General features: G+C 38.4%; 1 protein-coding gene across 1 annotated transcript; it reads right to left on the minus strand.

Moving 5' to 3' along the window:
- Nucleotides 1-891: 891 nt before the first annotated feature.
- On the minus strand, nucleotides 892-14,555 carry VRTN (vertebrae development associated). Its single transcript, XM_039351938.1, has 2 exons — nucleotides 14,445-14,555; nucleotides 892-3,347 (listed from the first exon to the last, which is right to left on the minus strand). Exon 2 carries the CDS (start codon nucleotides 3,344-3,346, stop codon nucleotides 1,322-1,324), a length of 2,025 nt encoding a protein of 674 aa, XP_039207872.1. The 5' UTR covers nucleotide 3,347; nucleotides 14,445-14,555; the 3' UTR covers nucleotides 892-1,321.
- Nucleotides 14,556-15,007: the final 452 nt, after the last annotated feature.

A 15,007-nucleotide genomic window follows, 5' to 3' on the forward strand; every position in this document is an offset into this window, starting at 1 on the left:
AATATGGTATGATTAAATGAGCAAAACATTTAGGGGTATAACATCAAACAGATTTTGAAAATGTGACCAATACGAGGGATCTCTATTTTATTTAGAGTAATAAATTATGATATATATTGCTGTTATTTCATTATTAGACTTTGTGACCTATAGTCTTAGCTTGATATATATTGCTGTTATTATTTCATTATTAGACTGTGGGGCTTACAATCTAAACTTCTAAAAAGTGCCTTTTTGGGAGTGGAAATGATTTTCTGTTTTGCTAATGTGTTCAAGAATCTGCATAAAGATAGTGCAGGATTCCACAGATAATTTTGGAGTAGAATATGAGAACTGTCCAAGGGAAATATCTGTGTACCTCTCTTTTCAAGTTGAGCTGAGCTGGGTTAGTCTTTCTTCCATCATTTTAAATCAAGTCAAAAAGTAGGCCAAGAGGAAAATGCTTATCTGGATGATGGTGTCCACTGAATATATTCCCCTATACCAGTGTTTCTCAACCTTGATAATTTTACGGCATGTGGACTTTAACTCCCAGAATTCCACAGCCAGCAATGCTGGCTGTGGAATTTTGGGAGTTGAAGTCCATATGCCTTAAAATTGTCAAGGTTGAGAAACACTGCCCTATACTATACTAGATTGTATCACAGAAAGTTTTCTCAAATATCTTCTGAAAAAGATAGTAATATTTTCTCTCTTTCTCTCTCCTCTCTATCAGCTCCCTCTCAAGACTCAAAGAAAAGTTATAATCTCTCCTTCAAAGTTGAGGTCTTGGAGGTATAACCTCCACTTTCTTTCAGAAAACACTTAAGACAACTTAATTCTCTCTATTTTTTATTTATTATTAATGCATCTCTCTTTTTATAACATGCATTTATACAACACGTATATACTGGAAGAAGCCACAACATGTATTATACATATCAGTTGGGTCAGTAAAACTAATAATTTGTCTTGTGAAAAGAATACATATCCAAACCTAAAGATTCCCAGTAAGAATTTCATATTAAATAAAACATAGGTCAAATTCAGTGAAAACTCGAGCAGCAGAATGCAAAGTTAAGAATAGACCCAAGAATTCTTCACATATAGCTTGCCAGTCTATTCAGTTTTAAAAAAACTTTAAACAAAAAGCTGTATTTCTTTATGATACAAAAAGAATATCTCATTCCCAATATTCTTTCTTGGGAATATATTTCTACCTTTCCCTAAACTTGGGGAAAGATGGATGTATACCTCTGGAAACCAAAGTAACAAATACACAAAGACCAAAATAGTTGCTTGTAGAATGTTTCATTGATGAGACAGCATATCTTAACTATCCCTAGGCATCCACTAGAGTAAGTCCATCATGAAGTGCACGTTTCCACATGTAATAAGTGGAGCGTGCCGTTAAGGGAAAGTGGGCTCTGAACTCCTTATACGTTGGAAAGGTCTTTGATTCAAAACGTTGCTGGAGAAACAGCTTGGCCTGGGCTTTGAACTGAGCTGTGGCAATCACATCCATCATAAACATGCTGCTGTTAACTTTTTCAGACATTTGATAATCTGGAATTGTAGTGCTGTAGGGTTTTGGTATCTGCTTGTCCACAAGCACTGGAGCAAACTCTTTTGGCTGTGTGGAATGGAATTTAGGTTCTGCCTTTCTATTAAACTCAGAAGATGTAGAAGTCTGTTGCAAATTTTGAGATGCCATTATTGAGGGAAGGCAATGCTTTTTGGCCTCCCTGATACTTTTTTTCCTCCAAAACCAATACGTTGTAGAAGAAAGACTAGGATAACGCAAGCGAAACTTACAGAAAGGCATTTTCCATTGGCAAACATGTTTCTTGGCCAACTTACGAACTTGCTTTTGCCAACTGTACAGAGATTGCTTAATACGCATGAAAACCCGGGGCTCTGGATGTTGCCCATTGACCATTTTCATGTTAGGCAATTTTCCTGACTTTAGTGACAGATACAGATTCCTGGTTGGTTTCTGGGTTACATAAAGAGGTTGGGGAGACTTGAAATTTGGATTCCCTTTGATGGCTTTTCTTCTCCAGTTATAATACGTTGACCTGGAGATTCCAGGAAAACTACGTTTAAAGTTTCTGTATGGCACAAGACTATTCATGGAAATGCATTTTTCTAGATAAGACTTGGCTCCTTGCATGGAAGTTCCATTTTTGGTGTGATTCAGGAGATTTTTTGAGCTCTGGCCACCTTCAGATTTTGCTGCAACATCTGGATTAGTGTGAAGCTTGTACATATGAGGATCCTTAGACATGGCAACATCAGAAGAGGAAGAAACCTCACGGTTGATCGCGTTTTGCATCTCATGCTTCCAGGCATAGTAGGTGGAGCGAGAAATTTCTGGGAACAGCTGTCGGAAGTGTTGAAGAGGAACAGTGGTACCTTCTTGAAAACAGGATTGCAAGAAATGTTTGGCTGCAAATCTGGCAGCTGCTTTCTGCCTGTGCTCTCGTGACTGGCGCTTCCATCGATAGAAGGTGCTTTTGGTAATGCTGTATCTTTCACGCAGGTTGGAGTAAGTCACTTGGGGATCCTTGTTCAGCAACTCCAGTGTCTTCTCAGGCTGAGCCTGAGGTTCTGGAATGGGTGTTGTGGGTTCCAGCTCTTCCAGACCCATAACAGGTACAAAGTACTGAGCTTTGAAAACCTGGGAAGAAAGCTGTTGACCCGACCACATGATGTGAAGTGTGGAGGTTTGCAGGTTACACTTTCTAGGTCGGATGAGTCGGTTGAAGTATGGCCGTATCTTAAGATTGCTCATTGGGTAGATGGAATAAATGTTGCATTGTAGTACAGATGCCAGAGCGTACACATGCCACATGTTGGCATAGGTGCCAGGAAAACAAGTGGCTTTAATGTCAGCATCAAAGATAGCCTCTAGGATGGCCAAAGGTAAATTAGTCATCTCAGGAGATTCCTCTGTACAAAGAGAATACCGAGCAGCTTGCAGCATCACCTTAGAATCAATCATGCCATTGAAATAGTACTGCTTGTGAAGCAACATCTCCACAGCTGTGCGGACCTGTAACTCCAGATTTAAGCTAGTGTTACCCCACAATAACACACTTGCTGCTTCAAACAAGTGGTTCCCATCACCTTTACAAACTAAAGGTAACATATTGCGAGGTGCATCTTCTGGGTAGAGACTTTTTGCCACACGGTCAACTTCCAGCTCTTCCTGGAACTGCCTCCCACAATAGCTGGGTAGTGAAAAAGAGGACAACGTCCTCTCAGATTCCAAGGCTGCGCTAGTTAATCCCTCTAGCCCAAAGCATTCAGTTGCCTCCTGTAGCTCCTGGAGCACGGACTGAACTAGTTGGTGGCGCTGGATCATTCTGAAATATAGAAAAGTTTGAAGAATTAGAATATCATGTTTTGCACAGATTTTCCCTTCGTGGCTCTGTGAATTACTTAGAGAGGCACAGTTGTGCCATTTTGTCTTGGCAAATAACTGTACTTCTAGACCATATCAAAAACAAGGATCCAGATATAATTAAAGGACAAAGTCCAAGCTAAGAACTCTTTTTGTGGAAACTGGTACACAATCCTGTGGGTTAGAATACTGAATTAGAGCTTATTCTCTAGTAAATACCCATAAGACGGCACCATGATTAATTTTGCATTGGATTGCACAATTTATAAAATTAAATTTAATGAAGTATTGTTAACATATACTAAATTAAGATCTAGTACTATCTACCTGAACCTGCTTAGCAGACTTTGCTATTAAACAGAAGGATTAACACTTGAAAATATGACCAGTGTAACCTGCTAAAATTCACTGAAGAGCACAGCAATGCTAAAAGATAAATGTATGCTTTCTAAATGAAGAAATACTCATTCTGAAGTTTACTTTTCATCATTTTAATGCTGCCCTTCAGGAAACTTTGCTCTTTAAAGGACAGCTTGTTCATACATTGTACTAATAAAGGAGAATACACTGTACTCTAGTCTATCCAACAAAATCTCTCATCCTCTATTTGTCTATTTTTTTCATTTGTCAAATATTTGCCTATGTCCTTTAAAGAAAGAATCAGTTTTTTTTAAAAAAAAAATCTCTGTTGCACTCCTGTAGTTTTTATTCTTTCCAGCCACCCAAATGCAGAGCAAGCATTGCAACTGCTGATTCAAGTGCCCATATCTAGAAGACTGAGGAAGGCTGAGGTAATGCAGTAACAAGTTGTTTTGCTTTGTCATAAATAATTCAGCACAATAGTTCATTTGTGTTTACATTTTACAGATTTATTTTCCAAATGTAACAGTACCTGCAGTATGAGAGCTAGCTATTGTACAATTTGGTTGGCACTGCAAAGTCAAAAAAAAAAAAAAGGCACTATAATACAAGACTTAAGAGACCTCTTCTGGTGATTAGGCAAAATTGCATTTCTGTACTGACATTTAGATACTTCACGAAGTAGTTTATAAAGTAAAGAATAAATACAAAAATTACAGCAAGATGAGAACATTGTGGATATCACAAACACCTTGCAAAATTAGGAAATAAGTATTCCCTTTCACTAGGGAGGAGGGTTTCATTGAAAGCTCAGCAAACTGAAGATAGGAATATGTAGTAAAATTATGCTTGTTTTTTCCTAGCTGGGATAGGATTTAAAAAAGAATCCACAAAGAAACTAACAATATTTTGCAATAATCTGAGACAGTAACATCATGGTTTCATTCAGAGCCACCATGGGGTCATATAACATTGCTTGCAAAATACAGCACTTGTATTTTCAGTTCTGAAAACAGGGCCCAAATACCATTCTTCATAAACACTGCAAATTATAAAACTTTTCTCATAAAAAATTACAGAATGTAGCACTGAGTCATAAGGTATAGTATGCCTCAGATTTGCAGTTTTGTGCTATAGCACAGAGCCGCGGGATAGCAAAGCTCCCCGTGGCTAGTTTCGCCCTGCCAGGGGGACACTAAATAGGTCTGAAGTTGCCCTGAAGAGGTGACCGTGGAGGGGGGCACTCTGTTGATCATAAAATAACAGAGGTCATTTCATTCGATCCGGGGGAAGTCCTCCGACCCAACAGGAGAAAGGCTAGTGTGGCATCAGTGTCTAGCCCAAGCTACCTGCAGCCGAAGTCCAAGAGTATGAACAAGAATATCAGTGAACAGCGTGCTTGGAACTGGTGAGAGTATTGATCTACTAAAAGTGAAGGGACGGGACTATATCCCCATTCCCTCGTAGACGGAAGCGGCAAATTAATACTAAGGAGAAAAGAAATAGACTGAAATTAAATTTAAAATACTACAGTCTGGATGTTAAGACTACATCCAAAAGGGTTTTAATGAAATTATAAAAAATATATAATAATAATTTTTTGTCTGAAAAAACTAGAAAATTAACAACTACTGATACCTAGTAGAGAATCAGAGCACAGAACACTAACAATAATGTCTCAGAAACTGGCAGGATGCCTAGAAACAAAGAATAATCTGTTCCCTTAAATTTTAAATAACCTTAAAATCTTTGCTGGGAACAAAGAACTGGTCCAGCCATAAGATTAAAAAGTGTCTGAAAGTAAAATACCTGGACTGTTGACTAAATTTAAGAATTGTTTAAAGAAAAACTTTAGCTCTTGGCTAATTTTTAGAGGAGAATCTACAGGAAGGACTTAAGGTGGCCTAACATACTGAATTGCAATTTTGACTGATTGATAATTAACCCCTGAACTAAAATATTGATGAAAGACTATTTGAAGGGGAGAGACAACATTGATATCATGCACTTATCAACAAATGACAGGACACCACACTCAATATTCACTCCTGAAGGATTTAGCCTGGAACATCAAAGACCCTCAGAAGCAATATTTCAAGGCAAGACAAATACTTTCCAAGAGGAAATTTATGCAATGTTATGACAGATACAAATGACAATAGATTTATACCATGAGGAAATCCAGAACAACTTTGACGACATAAATAAGCACATCTCCAATCTAAATCTACAGTTAAAAAACACCCAGAAAATGATGGCAAAGGGAACAAACAAATCAGATAACAGAACACAAATTAGAAGAACATGATCATGTCGACGAAGCTGCAAACGAAAAGAATTACAATCCAACACAAACAGGAAAAAATCTACAAGACTTTGATATAACAATAAAAATGGAATGGACTATAGAATTCCCAGGAGAATCATCAGAGTTTGGGAGACAGAAAGTATGTATCCTACCTATTCTATCTTCTGTATTACCAACAATACTTGCAAAAACACAGGAATTAATGGGTAAGTAGAATATATCAACTTGGAAAGCGACTCGACAAAAGAAGAAGGCTAGAGACAGATCAAGAGATTTGACTCGCCCTACGAGATGGAGTATTATGTGAGTAAATACTTGTTTGAATATGGTTAAAAGAATAGAGAACTTTGAACATAAAGGGACCCTATAACAAGAGGGATAAGAGATTTAAGTAATATAGTATGTTTTACAATATATGAAATGTAAAAATATTGGGATGGTGTAACTTTTATAAATATAAGTGAAATATAAGCTGATCAGATGTTATAAGATAGACAAGAAGGACAGTATTTTTATAACACATAAATTATGTAAATATTGGGATGGTATACCTAAATGGAAAAATTTGTATATCTAGATGACTAACCCCCTTTATGGATTACTGCCTTGTCGTGGCGAAGGGGCTTGCGTAACTCAATGAAGCTATAAGCTATGCCGTGCAGGGCCACCCAAGACGGACAGGTTATAGCAGAGAGTTCTGACAAAATGTGATGCACTGGAGAAGGAAATGGCAAACCACTCCAGTATCTTTGCCATGAAAACCCCATGGACAGTACTAAAAGGAAAAAAGATATGACGCTGGAAGATGAGCCCCTCAGGTCGGAAGGTGTCCAATATGCTACTGGGGAAGAGCAGAGGGCTAGTACTAGTAGCGCCAGAAAGAATGAAGCGACTGGGCCAAAGCCGAAAGGACGCTCAGCTGTGGATATATCTGGTGGTGAAAGGAAAGTCCGATGCTGTAAAGATTTTTTCTCCATAGGAACCTGGAATGTAAGATCCATGAATCAAGGCAAGCTAGACGTAGTCAAAAAAGAGATGACAAGACTGAACATCGACATCTTAGGAATCAGCGAACTAAAATGGATAGGAATGGGTGAATTTAACTCAGATGACCATCAGGTATACTACTGTGGGCAAGAATCCCTCAGAAGAAATGGAGTAGCCTTCATAGTCAATAAAAGAATAGGAAAAGCAATACTGGGATACAATCCCCAAAATGACAGAATGATCTCAATTCGAATCCAAGGCAAACCATTCAATATCACAGTAGTCCAAATCTATGCCCCAACCACTGGTGCTGAAGAGGATGAAATTGACCGGTTCTATGAAGCCCTACAGCACCTTATAGAATTAACACCAAAAAATGATGTCCTTATCATCATGGGGGATTGGAATGCTAAGGTAGGAAGCCAAAAGATAACCGGAATAACAGGCAAGTTTGGCCTTGGAGTACAAAATGAAGCAGGGCACAGGCTAATAGAATTTTGTCAAGAGAATACGATGGTCATAACAAACACTCTTTTCCAACAACCCAAGAGACGGCTCTACACATGGACATCACCAGACGGTCAACATAGAAATCAGATTGACTATGTGCTCTGCAGCCAAAGATGGAGAAGCTCTATACAGTCAGTAAAAACAAGACCAGGAGCTGACTGTGACTCAGATCATGAGCTTCTCGTTGCAAAATTTAGGCTTAAATTGAAAAAAGTAGGGAAAAGCACTAGGCCACTCAGGTATGAACTAAATCATATTCCTGATGAATATACAGTAGAGATGACAAATAGATTTAAGGAACTGATCTGATAGACAGAGTGCCTGAAGAACTATGGATGGAAGTTCGCAACATTGTACAAGAGGTAGCAACTAAAACCATCCCAAAGAAAAAGAAATGCAAGAAAGCAAAATGGCTGTCTGAGGAAGCTTTGCAAATAGCTGAGGAAAGAAGGGAAGCGAAAGGCAAAGGAGAAAGAGAAAGATACACCCAATTGAATGCAGAATTCCAGAGAATAGCTAGAAGAGATAAGAATGCCTTCTTAAATGAACAGTGCAAAGAAATAGAAGAAAACAACAGAATAGGGAGGACCAGAGATCTCTTCAAGAAAATTGGAGATATGAAGGGAACGTTTCATGCAAAGATGGGCATGATAAAGGACCAAAATGGCAGAGACCTAACAGAGGCAGAAGAGATTAAGAAGAGATGGCAAAACTACACAGAAGAACTATACAAGAATGAGCTTAACATCCCAGATAACCACAATGAGATGGTCACTGACCTCGAACCAGACATCCTAGAATGTGAAGTGAAATGGGCCTTAGAAAATCTGAGCAACAACAAAGCTAGTGGAGGTGACAGTATTCCAGCTGAGCTATTCAAAATCTTAAAAGACGATGCAGTAAAAGTGCTACACTCAATTTGCCAGCAAATTTGGAAAACTCAACAGTGGCCACAGGATTGGAAAAGGTCAGTTTACATTCCAATTCCAAAGAAAGGCAATGCCAAAGAATGTTCAAACTATCGCACCATTGCACTCATTTCACATGCTAGTAAAGTTATGCTTAAAATCCTACAAGCTAGACTCCAGCAGTATGTGGATCGAGAACTACCAGAAGTACAGGCAGGATTTCGAAGAGGCAGAGGAACTAGAGATCAAATTGCCAACATACGCTGGATCATGGAGAAAGCTAGGGAGTTCCAGAAAAACATCTACTTCTGCTTCATTGACTATGCAAAAGCCTTTGATTGTGTGGATCACAACAAATTGTGGCAAGTTCTTAAAGAGATGGGAGTACCAGACCATCTCATTTGTCTCCTGAGAAACCTATATGCGGGTCAAGAAGCAACAGTGAGAACCGAACACGGAACCACTGATTGGTTCAAAATTGGAAAAGGAGTCCGGCAAGGCTGTATACTGTCGCCCTGCCTATTTAACTTATATGCAGAGCACATCATGAGAAAGGCAGGGCTAGATGAATCAAAAGTTGGAATTAAGATTGCCGGGAGAAATATCAACAACCTAAGATATGCAGATGATACCACTCTAATGGCAGAAAGTGAAGAGGAACTAAAGAGCCTCTTGATGCGGGTGAAGAAGGAGAGTGCAAAAGTTGGCTTGAAACTCAACATTAAGAAAACCAAAATCATGGCATCCGGCCCTCTCAATTCCTGGCAAATAGATGGGGAAGAAATGGAGGTAGTGACAGATTTTATTTTTCTGGGCTCCAAGATCACCTCAGATGGGGACTGCAGCCAAGAAATTAAAAGACGCTTGCTCCTGGGGAGGAAAGCTATGGCAAATCTAGACAGCATACTAAAAAGCAGAGACATCACCCTGCCAACAAAAGTGCGTATAGTCCAGGCCATGGTTTTCCCAGTTGCAATGTATGGCTGTGAAAGTTGGACCATAAGAAAGGCTGAGCGCAAAAGAATTGAGGCCTTTGAACTATGGTGCTGGAGAAGACTCCTGCGAGTCCCTTGGACTGCAAGGCGTTCAAACCGGTCAGTCCTAGAAGAGATCAACCCCGACTGCTCTTTAGAAGGCCAGATCCTGAAGTTGAAACTCAAGTACTTTGGCCACCTAATGAGAAGGAAGGATTCACTGGAGAAGAGCCTAATGCTGGGAAAGATTGAGGGCAATAGAAGAAGGGGACGACAGAGAATGAGATGGCTGGATGGAGTCACTGAAGCAGTAGGTGTGAATTTAAATGGACTCCAGAAGATGGTAGAGGACAGGAAGACCTGGAGGAACATTGTCCATGGGGTCGCGATGGGTCGGACACGACTTCGCAATTAACAACAACAACAAGATGACTAACATTGAAAAAATCATGACTGATAAGAATGGATTGAATAAAAGGGAAAATTAAACTTAAACAAAAATTAGGAAAATAGGATTCATGGTGAACTAATGAGATGATGGTTATAAGAATAATATAAGCTGATAAAAATGTTATACATAGCTGTTATCACGATCTGCATAAATATGAAAAATGTATATATTTAATCATTTATAATTGAAAATATTAGAATTATATTTGTTTTAAGATTGAAAAAGGAGAATACAAATGGGAGAAGGGAAGATCAAAGACTTAATCCTCCAGTAGACTTTAAAAATTGCTGATCTTAAAAACTGCTGATCTGATTAGAAAAGTCAGAAAAGGGGATCTTAGTATTGACATATATTTTTCTGACTTTTCACAAAAAGTGCAAGTCTTAACCTGCTATATTTTGCCATTCCAATCATCTATATAACAATATATGTTAAGCCTTACTATAGAAATAAAAAATATAGAAGAACTGAAGAACAATAAGATTTCATACCTTCTGTTTTCTTCATCAGGAAAGTACTGTATAAGAACATTATTTTAGGATGTCTAAGACCAATACAGTGACAGAACCCTTCTCAAAAATGTTGGCAAATATTTAGCTCAAAGGAAAAAAATCTTGTGAAAACAAACTGTGAGATAGACATAAACAACATGGTGTCTTCATAATTTTGGGAATATAGTTCATGCAATCCATTTTGTGAGTTAATAATGGAAAAGCATCTTTGGGCTTAGTCTAAACAATGTAGGCCTTGAAGGTTGATACTAATACCAACCCATCTCCTAGCTGATGGGAGATGAAGTTGACTACAGAACAAAAGGCACAGTGAAATCTAACACCATTCCTAACTTCACCATGCGGTACTGGACAACAGGGTGCTGCAAAACATTAAAAAGAGATGCTTCACAACGCATAGAAGTGTAAATGAAATATCCTTCCTTGAAGTAGGAATGTAGCCATGTCCTTTGCCAAGCTTACATGGCTGCTTTAAAAGGTGTTCCCAGCATCCACATGGGTGTGCATCCACAGCTATTTTGTGCATCCACAGTATTGTCTAACTATTGTCTCTGTAGGACACACAGACAACTTGAAGTAAGTTAAGTTTACAGGTTTATGTGTCAATGAATCCCTCAAATTTTCCATTACAGAAAAGAACAAGTTTCTTGTTTAAGATTCAGTTTGCAAGTCTGGATCCCAGTCAGAAACTATGCTCACACTTTGCATTAAATCATAATGCGGTTTGTTTTGACCTGATGTAATGTGTGAAACTTGCCAATTGTGCAATATTCAAAAACTTCTATTACATAAACCACCCATTCTTTTTCCAGGCAGTCAAAACTTTCAAGTGTTTACAATTTCTTTTTCCTTCTCAGCCATGTTAAACACTATTCCCATCAGAGAATTTAAAACTGTATTTCAATTATCGAGTCTTCTGTCCAATGAGTGTCATTTTAATTTGTCTAGTAGCATAATAAAATAAACAGTTCTCTTCCAGAGATAAATGTTACATTTAGGGAAGGCAGAAACTTTATCTAAACTATTCTTCTGGAATTAAAAGTGCTACCATATTTTCTCAACTATGTTTCGAGCTTTAGTTCCATATACTAAGATCACCAAGCTGAGGGGAATTGCTAACATTTTGAAAGATAGGCTCAAGATCCAGAAAGACCTTGCCCTTGACACTTGGCCCCAAGTAATAAGATGCAGTTCAGTGGTGAAAAAAGGAAGGTCCTGCACTTAGGCACAAAAAAAAATAATGTACGGGTACAGATGGTACCAGGCTCAACAATATTACCTCTGAGAGAGAGATCAAGGTATCCTAGTGGAACACCACTTAAACATGAGCCAGCAATGTGCTGCAGCTGCCAAAAAAGCCAATGCAGTCCTAGGTTCCATCAACAGATGACATCAAGACGAGAAGTGATAGTATTGCTTTACACTGCACTGGTGAGACCACACATGGAATACTGCATCCAGTTCTGATCACAATTAAAAAAAGATATTGAGACCCTGTAAAGCGTGTAGAGAAGAGCAATAAAGATGGTAAAGTGTCTGAAAACTAAATTGTATGATGAATGGTTGAGGGAGCCAGGTATGTCTACTGAAGGGAAGGATTGGGGGGACATGATAACTATCTTCCAGTTCTTGAGGGACTGTCATAAAGAGGAGATTGACTTATTCTCTAAGGCAGCAAAGGACAGAACAAGAAATAATGGATGGAAACTTATTAAAGAAAGATCCAACCTAGAATTAAGGAGAAATTTTCTGATAGTGAGAATCAATGCAACCTGAGCTTGCGTTCTGGGATTATGGATGCTCCATCACTGGAGGTTTTCAAAAATAGACTGGACAATCATTTGACTGGGATAGTATAAGGTTCCTATCTTCAGCAGAAGGTTGGAGGCAAGGTCCCTTCCAACCTTATGATTCCATGAAAAGGATCCATATATCTTCACTATATAGTAGAGGAAAACCCTTTGCTTGAAAAATAATTATATTATTTAAAGTATATTAACATTATTGTGGCTATTCGGAGTTTGGATTGGAATTGTGATCTATTAACCAGACATGGACACTATAGTGCAATAATAGTCAAGTATGCAATGAAGTTTCAATCACCTCAAGTTGTTTTATTTTTTTAATAATTTCTAGTGTGATGGCAGCAATATCACTTGCTGCAAAGAAACAAAGCATCCGGAAACATGTGAAAGTTTATCATATCATAATAATTTTATTAGTCTTAAAGTTACAAGCAAGCTCTTCATTGCATTTGAATAGCTTTTGTTCCATAGCTTGAAAAAAATTAACAGATTGATAGTGATATCGGGAAATAAAGACCAAGGAGAATAGTTTGAATAAAGTACATCTTAACTTGTAATAATTATTAGATTATCTTTCTAAATGTAAACCATTTAACTTATTATCTAAGTATTAATGCTACAGATAAATAACTGTTCTAGAATACCTGACAAAAGTTATATACTCTGAAAACTCTACATAGGCTATTTTTTGCAATTAATCGTATTCATGCTTGTGCTAATTACTGGTAAAATGGCATCCAGTATCAATCAATACTGAATTACAGAATAAAGCAACTTTCTATTTATATTATCTAATTTTTCAAGATACCCTAAAAACATTTCTTAGTAAATCTACATTTTTAATTCTACAATACTTCATTGAAATACAGGACATGGATAGTCTTTAGGAAAACTATATATCCACACCCATATCCTATGAAGCATTACCGCCCTGCACAAACTATTTTATTATTTTCAATAGTTTATGCAAATAATAATTCTCACCTGGCGGTAGTAGTTCATAGGATATGGATAAATATTTTCCTAAAAGAATATCCATGTCTTGTATTTCAATCCTAAACTCAGCACTCTAGTTTCATTATTAGTATAAAAGGACCACAGTACTGTGTAGCACCAACTTTGCTTAAAAAAAATATATAACTACAATACTGCATTCATAGGTTTTCTCAGACTTTGAAATTACTACATCAAACTTGCTTGCAGACCAAACATTACTACACATTAAATCAAGTGCAGAAAATAAAAAGTTATCTCGGAGGGGGGCGTTATCCCGGAGTCAGTCGAATTATAAGGGGTTTTTTTCACGTTACTGTGCGGCCAGGTAAGCGTTCCGGTTTGGAATTCAAAGTAAGAAAAAACATTCCGCAACACCACAAAAAACAAATCTCAGTCAAGGCCTTGGAAATGGCACTTTCTATGCCGCCCTCCTCGCAGTCCAAGAGCAACGCTTAAATAAGGTCACGAACGACGGCCCAGGTATAAAATAAAGCCGGGTTCCCTCTGCCGGCAATGCTCCCTCGCTCCGATCTAGGGCAAGGCGGGGAAATCCGAAGCGGGATCTTTTAAAAAAGATGGAGGAGGAGTAAGAGAAACTAACCTGAGAATGAATTTGATGAGCTCCTGATCAGCCCAATCTAAAACAGAGGTGGTGGGGAGGGGAAGGGAAGGGAAGAGATCCACCACGCTGAAACCAGCGCCTTTTCCAAAATTACAAAACGCCCATGGAAATGAATTAATTGCTCAGCGTTCTTACGAAAAGGGGCCCCGTTCAAGAGACAGCGAAGCAGGCTAACTCCATCCCACAAGAGGGCAGCCAGAAGCCCCATGAAATTGCTTTAAGACATTCTCTTGAAACAAAGACTGCTGCTGCACATGGAGGGAGAACTTAAAGAAAAAAAAAGTGAGGGCTGGACTAGAAAGCCAATCGCATGGAGGCCAATTTGAAGGAAAGCTTCCTTGGTGTGGCTTTCCAAGGCGACAGGATTAATATGGCAATGCGCAAACTTTTTACTCAACTGTAAATCCCAAGGACTTCAAGTTGCAACTCTACTTCTTGCCTTACTAACAGCATAGAGTTGCAACTTGAACCACATAATCCCCATTTCTTTCCATTTTCCTTGGCTTTGGCTTGAGTTTGTACTGGTCTAGTTGAAGAGTCCTCAACTCAACTCAGTTTTATAGGGGTTTAAGCCACATTCCCTCAAGAAATCAGTTTATAAACGTTAGAAGTTTCTTCCAACTCACCTTTACTTGTTGGGCAAACCAACCAGTTCTAAGCCGCTCCCTCCTTGCCTTGGTCTCACTGCAAGGCTGTTTCCTGGACATTTAAATTCTGAATCAGGAAGCGCAGCAATCTCCACTTTCACAGCTGTGTCCCACATCCAGACTGGAACTGGTTTCAGATCTGGAGTGAACCAATTGGAGTAGCTGCTTTAGGTGTGTAAAAAAGGCTCGGCTCCACCCCCTCCCCCAAGGAAATAGTTCATTCCCAAGTACTCTTGCATCCAACATGAAAGGAGCAGGGCAAATTCTGGGGTCATTTCCAAAGCTAAAGTGATCATTGCTGTTGTCTAAGACTCTCTTCTTAAAGAGACAAGCACCTTTAATATCAATGAATTATCATACTTTCGAAACTTGATTAAGAAAACAGTAAGTTAGGGGGAGAAAGCAAAAATATACAGCAGGAAATTAACTCAGATAAAAATGAATTAGGCAGTTGGAGGAATCATTTAGAGGCAAATTGATGAGGACTTGATAGGGCTTCTATAATTGCCTAGAAAAAGAAAAAAAAATGATTAGAATCCTTC

Source organism: Crotalus tigris, unplaced genomic scaffold (genome assembly GCF_016545835.1).
Source record: "Crotalus tigris isolate CLP2741 ecotype Arizona unplaced genomic scaffold, ASM1654583v1 scf7180000018371.15429387391:27106975, whole genome shotgun sequence".
NCBI classification, from domain to species: Eukaryota; Metazoa; Chordata; class Lepidosauria; order Squamata; family Viperidae; genus Crotalus; species Crotalus tigris.

What these genes read in the sequence shown, in the direction of transcription:
- VRTN (XM_039351938.1), bottom strand. Translation starts at nt 3,346, where the DNA reads ATGATCCAGCGCCACCAACTAGTTCAGTCCGTGCTCCAGGAGCTACAG.